Raw genomic sequence first — 7853 nt, 5'->3', positions numbered from 1 at the left:
TAATTTGACATTAAAGAAGGTTCTCAAAGCACCTGCGGCCTTGACGATTACATTCTCATTGCCATAATCGCGCTTCGCGCTCTACTGTTAGATTGACTCTAATTTTTAAAAATGTGGGCTTATCGAAAAATTCGGCTAAAATAGTTTAAAAATATATTTGGTATCTAGTGAAAATTTTTGGATCTATGAAAAAAATAATTTGTTCTATTTTTTGAAGATTTTCAAATTTTTTAAAAGTAAATAACTTTTCTAATTTTCATCAGAATTCAAAATGTTATTTGGATAATTTGCAGGTCTTTTACAAAAATTTATAAAATTTCAACAACAAAAATTTCAAAATTTTGAAAATGCACTCATTTTTTAAATTTTGGTTCGAAATATCTGATTAACGAACTTAGCCTTTATTTTGGGGACCTTCAGAAGTGTATCAAATGCGGGCTCGATTGGACAAATTCTTCAAAAGTTAGCGTGGCTACAACATTCAGGTAACCATACATACAGACATACAGACAGACAGACACCGAGGAAATGTTATGGTTTTCGGATTCTGTGAGTGCCGAAACGTAAAGATCCTTTAAAAACCAGAGATTGAACACTTGGACGATTACATTACATTCTCAGGAATGAGAATGTAAAAAGTCGTACGTTAGGAGCTTCAATTCATCTCCCCCCCCCCCCTTCCCCGAATTGTTGGAACCCGTCTCTAATTTCTTAGATAATACATTTTTTAGCATGGTTTGCATTAAGTAATTTAATTATAATATCATTTTTACCATTAATGGATATAATAATTATCTAGAACAATTAAACATTTATCTCAAATAAAATTAATTCACTTCGATTTTTGTCATTCCAATAATGGGGCTAAGGTTCTAAGAATTGGTGCTTTTACTCTATGGCCTCCGTTCTCGAATGGAGAACCTTTTCAGTATAAAGTTGTTTTTAAAAATTATTTTTTCATTATCACTACAAGTGAATATACGAGATGTTAATAATTGAAGTATAACGATGTTTTTTATTCCACATTAAACATTTCTCATGACCTAAACATACCACCACGAAAATTTTGCAAATTTATACATACGAATGAGATTCATATCCTAACCGTATATGTAATTAGTGGTCCTTGGACGCAGAATTTTGATGCCTTTTATGATATTTAAAAAAAAAGAAAATGCACTTCATATGTATGTTAAGGTGGCAGAACACTATTAAGTTATAGAGATGTAACTTATTTCATAATTTAGGGCTTATTTAAGGCTCCTATTCCCAAATTTGGAGCTCTATTATTTTTGGCAAAAAGTGGTATTTGCGCTAAAAATTATTTTACAGAAAATCCACATTATATAATAATTTAGAGCTCATTTAGGACTCTAGGGATATGCTTATCAAAATAAAAATAAAATATTTTAACCATTTTTGTTTTTCAAATACCTACTAAAAATGAATAAAACAAAAGGCTTATTCATAGGGCTGCCCGAATATGATACTAAAATGTTATAAAAAATTGCTTAAACACTTGCAGTTCAAACAAATTAACCACATTTAAAAAAATTTACTTCCCTTACATAATTTTATACTTTTCTTTAGAGCTCCTGAAATTAATATCGTCGACCGGAAGTCGTCCGATTTTTCCTATTCCATTTTTCTTGTTATAGTCGGTGTTGTGCTAGCTTGACGTTATCAAAAATGAAGAGAACCCATTCTTTCCCCTCCTATAATTTAGGGAACATTTAGTGCTCATTTCTGCCCCTGCTTCCGAATTTATGACTTCATTATTTAAAAAAAATGGTGTTTGCGCTGGTTTAACGTAAAGCTGGCAGGGTAGTGCCGTAGAATATACTACAAATGATTTTACAGAAAATTCACCCTCTATATCAATTTAGGGCTCATTTAGAGCTCTAGGAACCGGATTATCAAAGTTAAAAGGAAAGTTTTGAACCAATTTTGTTCATGCAAACTGAATGAAAATAAATTAAACAAATTTCTTTTCTTGTCCGATTTTAAGGCTGATTTAGGGCTTCCCGAATATGCTATTTAAACTTTTAAAGACATTTTTAAACAATTATAGCTTAATCAAATTTACAAATCTTTTTATTGACTTCCCTGGAAGAATTTCAGGCTCTTTTATAGGGCTCCTGAAATATCGTCAACCGGAAGTTTTCCTTTTTTCTTTGCCTTTTTTTTTGTTAAAGTTGGTGTTGTGCTAGCTTAACGTTATAGAAGATACGCAAATAAAACCACAAAACCCCCTCTTTCCCCTTACATAGATAAGGGAACATTAGCGCTAGTTTGGACTGGTAGTCCTAAATTTAGAGCTCCATTATTTTTTGTGAAAAATGGTGTTACCAGTCCGAACAGTGCTGTAAAACGCACTAAAAATGATTTTACAGAAAAATTCAACGCAAGCAGTAATTTAATGATCATTCAGAGCTAGCACAACACCAACTATAAAAAAAAGGAAAAATCGAATGACTTCCGGTGGACGATATTTCAAGAGCCCTAAATAAGCCTCAAATTATGCAAGGAGAGTAAGTTTACAAAAATTGGTAAATTTGTTTAAACAATAATTGTTCAAACCATTTGTTTTTAAGTTTTAATATCACATTCAGAGAACCCTAAACGAGCCTCAACATAGGGTAAGAAAACCCTCACCGCATGAGAAATAGGCGGGATATCCCATTTATCTCCCAGGATATCGTGGGCATATCCTAGGAGATCCTAGGGATATCGCAAATAATATCCTACAGGGCGGAAATCTCGATACCCCTGGAATGCCCCAATGATATCTCGGAATATCCTCAGGATGTCCCATTAATGTCCCAATTGTATATGCCAAGGATGTTCCCAAGATATCCCAATTCCATAATTTATATTTATAATTTATCATTTATATATTCCAATTCCATAATTTATTCCATAGTAGTATATTACTGGAAATTCATATGTGTCTACTGCCAATTATATTTATATTCAATCGTATCAATAAAATAAGAAATTATTAGGTATTATTCCAGAGATTTTATACAACGTGAAAAATTATAAACTACAATAATGGTATAGTCCCCCCTACAGTCACTTTCAGGTAAATTGCATCATGGCTGTCAGTGTGCGAAAACTAGCACGCAGTAATAATTGACACTTTAACAAAAATCAACAATTTCTCGAATATTCGTGCCGGATTACAATCTATTCTTATTTATATTATACAAACCAACGCGATACATATTAGTTTGATTGCTTTTCATCAAAAAAATTGATTCTGCCGTTGAAAAGTGCGATCTCTAAACAGCGCAATTAAGAGGTAACCGAAATAACAGCAAACTTTAAAATGTTTAGAATGTGACTTGTTTCTTATTGTAAGTAGGCTGTTAATGGCTGTAAAAATCATTCGCGGTAATAATTTTTTGATAATTGTACCGAAATAGGATTTTGAAAAAACCGAATATTCGAGATTTGTATAAAGTGTTTTTTGACACACGGATGTTTGTGAATCTTTATGTTTTCAGGTATACTGAATATTTTAATCAATATGCATTTTAGAGATATTAAATTCCATTGCCAAAAATGTATATCCCGCACAGGAAATTAAGTGGATATCGTACGGGGCGGAAATCTCGATATCCTTGCAATATGCCAAGGATATCCCGGGAGATTTTTGGGACATTTTTCAGGATATCCGATATCCTGTCGAGATATCCTAGGGATATGTCAAGGATATCATTTTGCTGTAAGGGAATAAAGTTGCCTAATTCATTTTTACTAGTTTGGTTTAAACAAAAATTGAATTAACAATTCCTTTAAAATTTTGATAATCATTGTCCTAGAGCCCTATGGCAAATGAGCGCTGAATTACGATATAAGATCAATTTTCCGTAAAAACATTTTTAGTACGTTTCACAGCACTGTTCGGCCAGTTTAACATTGTTTGTTTAACATTGTCCTTTAGGTCGACATTCTCATTGCCAGGCACAATACATTACGTATCTTTTTACCTTGAACGGCAGTTAACTAACAATTAGTTAAATTTGACTAACAACTAGTTAATTTGAACTAATTGGTAAAACAAGAATCAGCCATCAGTTTGACTGAAGATTAGTTTTCACCTAATCGGTACTTGATAGTCAAAAACTAATTCAGCTCAGAACATAACAAAACATCCAAACTCTGTTACAAGTTTTAAATATCCTTGTATTTTGTAGTTATTTGCTTCTGATATTACAGTAGATTTGAATCTCTTCTGGAAACCTATTTTATGGCAATTATCCGAGCAACAAATTGGATAAACTAGAACGTCCATTGCAATACCTTAATATTGCTTTAAAAAAAATCATTCTTAAAACTTTTCGTAAAAAATTAAAAAATTGTATCCCCTTCATTGTTTCTCGCAGAATTTAGAATCTCCAGTATTGCACCGTTAGCACGTACAACAATTACCGGCAATTGTGTATCACAAATCGCTTCGGGCGTAGCGGACAAAGGAGAGTTGTAAGCTATAAGAACTATGTCTCAAGGAGAAAATAATCTGCAATAATTTTTCGTAAGATGTGTGTAACCTACCGAGTGGTGTTCTCGTTAGGGAAGCGAGCTTTGTCACCATGGAAAGAGGTGCTGAAAGTCATTATCGAGTAGATCCGATTACGATTCCGTTGGCGACTTTCTTGACTGTCCTTCCTCTGTCTGTTCCGGTCGTTGGCACTTGAGTTCTTCGTACCAAGGAACTCTTCTAGTCAGCTGATTGTATGCTTCATCATCGCTTCCCTCGCTGTTCGCATTATAAGAGGAATTTTCCCCTCTTTTATTTCTCTCCAAAGATGCACCAATTTTCACTGTCTTTTAACGTTTCTGGATTTTCTGCTAGAACCCAAACACTACTTCACTTTACAGCACGAATTTTTAGTCGTTTTTATTATGTTCTTAGTCCTATTTTAGTTTGTCAGAAAAATTGGTCAAGATAAGTTTTGATATATTCCTTTATCTTTACTTCTGAAATTAAATGACCAGAACTTTGAAACTTTGCTCCCCACAGACTTCCTCGAAGCTTATCTTAAGGTGACACTTGACAAGTGTGAAGGTTCGCTACTTGTCCTCAACACAATGAGCCAACTCCTCTTGGCAGCCGCAACTCTCGCATCGAAGCATTAGTTCCGCAGTGAATAATTCACCAAAGAGCTTTACCTGTTAAACAGGTCTGGTGTTTGAAATTCTGGTATCGGAAATTGCCTTAATCGGCTATAGCTAGGGTCGCCAACCTCTTTCATAAAGGGGCTTTTGATAACTACAAGAGAAGTTTCCGGTTCGCTGGTTCTCCAGTAAACTTTTGGTTCTCTGGTAGCTTCTCCCTTTTCTCCGAAACTCTGATTATGATCAACCGGATATGGAGACAAGTGTTTGAAGCTCACCGAAACTAGGAGGTCTATATTCGCGATTCTTATTCACGAAAGACAGGTGTAGCGACTACTCAATTTTTTTACGGAGTGTATACAAGAGACGCGTGTCGTTGAACTTTGCTTCTAAATTGAGTCCAGGCTGAAAGAAGGTGTACGTTCTCCAAGATGATGGCAGTGGTGAAACACGTGCTTGGCCAAGGACACGCGCCGGGATGGTGAATGCCGATGCAAGCAAAGCAACGGGCTAACGATCGCACCACGTTGATAAAAGCGAGGGTGTAAGACGGAAAGAGCCGATCACGACCGACGAGACTCGACGACGAGCATCATACTCGCCTCGCGTCGTGTCTGGCAGTCGACTGAACTGAAAGCTGAAACCAACTCTGAAAGGCTGAAACTAAACCAGAAGCAAGCTTAGCGCACTGAGCGCAGACAACGTGCGCAGACAAGACGGCAATCGCAAGGTGGAGGACCCACCGGATGGATGCCCCTACATGACGTCACCCCTACCTTAACCCCTTCTCGCGAATTTCGCATAGCAACGTGACCACCCCCCGATGGTCACACTTGGAGATCTTCAAGAAATCAAGATCGAGGAGTGTATCCTTCTGTTAAGTGCACAAAGTCGTATGATACGTTTACTTCCATACTAGAAACAGGATGGCTACTGGACCGGGAAACCGGAAGTTTTTTGACGCCGGAAGTGACAGTGAATTTATTATTAAACAGAGAATTATGTTAAGAATATTGTTAAGAATTTCGAAAAAATTTAAATCGTTTAATTGAACTTTCCTAAATTAAAAAATGTATAATAAAATGTTATAAGCAATTGCCCGGATATGTCCGTAAATTTTCATAAGAAAGTAGATTAATTTCTTAAAAGAAGGAGGTGAACCTCGTTTTAGAGTAGAAAAGTAAAATTTATTGGAGAGTCTGTTCTGTTGAAGAAGAGAGTGTTTAGTCATCTCTGAGTCTTCAAGTCTTCTACAAATCTAGATCGAAGATTGTATGTTCTCTTAGATGTAAAAGGTCTTGTGCGAGATGAAACTGGTTTTAAACGAGAAAAGAACGCTGATTAGAGTCTATTCAAGAAGAGAAAATCCATCATTCCATGGAAATGCTAAGACGAACACCGTTTGGATATAGAGTAATCTGTAACACTCTGATTGACCACTTATGGAATTTTTCAATTTTGGCTGTACAATCCATTGTGCGTCAAACAAAACTCAGTACGCCACATATGATAAGAAATTGATAAAAGATTCAAATTACCACAGCATATTGAGCATTAAAAATAGTTGATATATTATATTTAGAAAAATGAAGAATAATGTCAAAAGCACGATGATTTCCCACTCTGACATAGTGATTAGTATGCACCAATTATGGAATTATTGACTTCGGCAAACTGGTGAAATACAGTCAATGACCACATCAGCTTATAGATTTCTGATTTGGAAAGCATAGCGATTAGCCACTTGATTGCCTACTAACTGGCTGGGTTTAACAGGCTGAGGATAAACATTGTTTTTTGACACTATTTCTGCTCATTATTCATAAGACAATGTGACACACAGTTATTTACATAGTCGATAAATGTTATACTTTTCATATATTTTTTATTTATCGAAAGAAGTTCAAACTTTAACTGAAAAAGAAAACAAAACAACATTTTCGATATACCTTATGATACCGAGAAAAATGTATTGAAAGCTTTCCGTACCGTTTCAACAACTATTTTTTTTCTATAAGCTTTTTCCCAATTGTCATCTATCTCCTCTTTTCAATAATAATGTCCATTAAGGGATCATTGAATAATACGTTCAGAACCTCTATGGAATTGTTTTACTATGAAAGGCATTTTGCGAATTTTCTTAAAGCTTTTCACCCACCCTCAAAAGTGCGTATCTGAAGAATTTTCTTGCTTGTTATCGAAATGCACATGAGTGAATCTCAATAAAAGAGAAAATAACAAGATCTGTTTATGGTTATATATACGATCAATTTTTAATGTGGTGTGGCGTATATAATAATAATGCGTTGACGCATTCTTTTATAAAGGTTCTAAAGAGCTTCCAAATATTATTTTACAGATATTAATTGTGAAAAAATTATTTCTATAAATTTTACCAATCTGATTAACCGTCGACGCCTGGAAATGATCCGAAATGTTAGTATTATATTTATATGAACATTTTTTTACAGAATGTTGGGCAAACTGAATACTAACATGAAGGGCATGGGACTTAAAATTAACGAGAATGCAACAAAAAGTATGGTAGTTTTTTTACGAGAATAAGCGAGGATATTAGGAGGGCTAAAATTAAGCTAAAGTTAAATTATATAATTCTGTACTGGCACAGAATTAAAAACTTGACTTTTGATTTCCGAAACCATCAATAGTCAACAATTTTAATTTATGAATCTTCAAATTTCAAGAGATTTCATTTGTACTTTTTCGAA

General features: G+C 34.6%; 1 protein-coding gene across 3 annotated transcripts in view; it reads right to left on the bottom strand.

The window, feature by feature from the left end:
* LOC117171324 overlaps positions 1-7853 on the bottom strand; it is a 164889-nt gene that overhangs the window by 102617 nt on the left and 54419 nt on the right. For 2 of the 3 annotated variants that reach the window (XM_033358533.1, XM_033358535.1), the window contains exon 1: positions 4561-5762. The exons of the other annotated variant lie outside the window; for it this stretch is intronic. In XM_033358533.1, the coding sequence (XP_033214424.1) occupies positions 4561-4622 (62 nt within the window). In that variant the 5' untranslated portion in view covers positions 4623-5762. Of the gene's footprint in view, positions 1-4560; positions 5763-7853 lie in introns of those variants that run through there. 3 annotated transcript variants of the gene reach the window in all.

Source organism: Belonocnema kinseyi, chromosome 4, assembly GCF_010883055.1.
Source record: "Belonocnema kinseyi isolate 2016_QV_RU_SX_M_011 chromosome 4, B_treatae_v1, whole genome shotgun sequence".
Taxonomy (NCBI): Eukaryota; Metazoa; Arthropoda; class Insecta; order Hymenoptera; family Cynipidae; genus Belonocnema; species Belonocnema kinseyi.
This window is presented reverse-complemented; position numbering and strand designations above follow the sequence as displayed.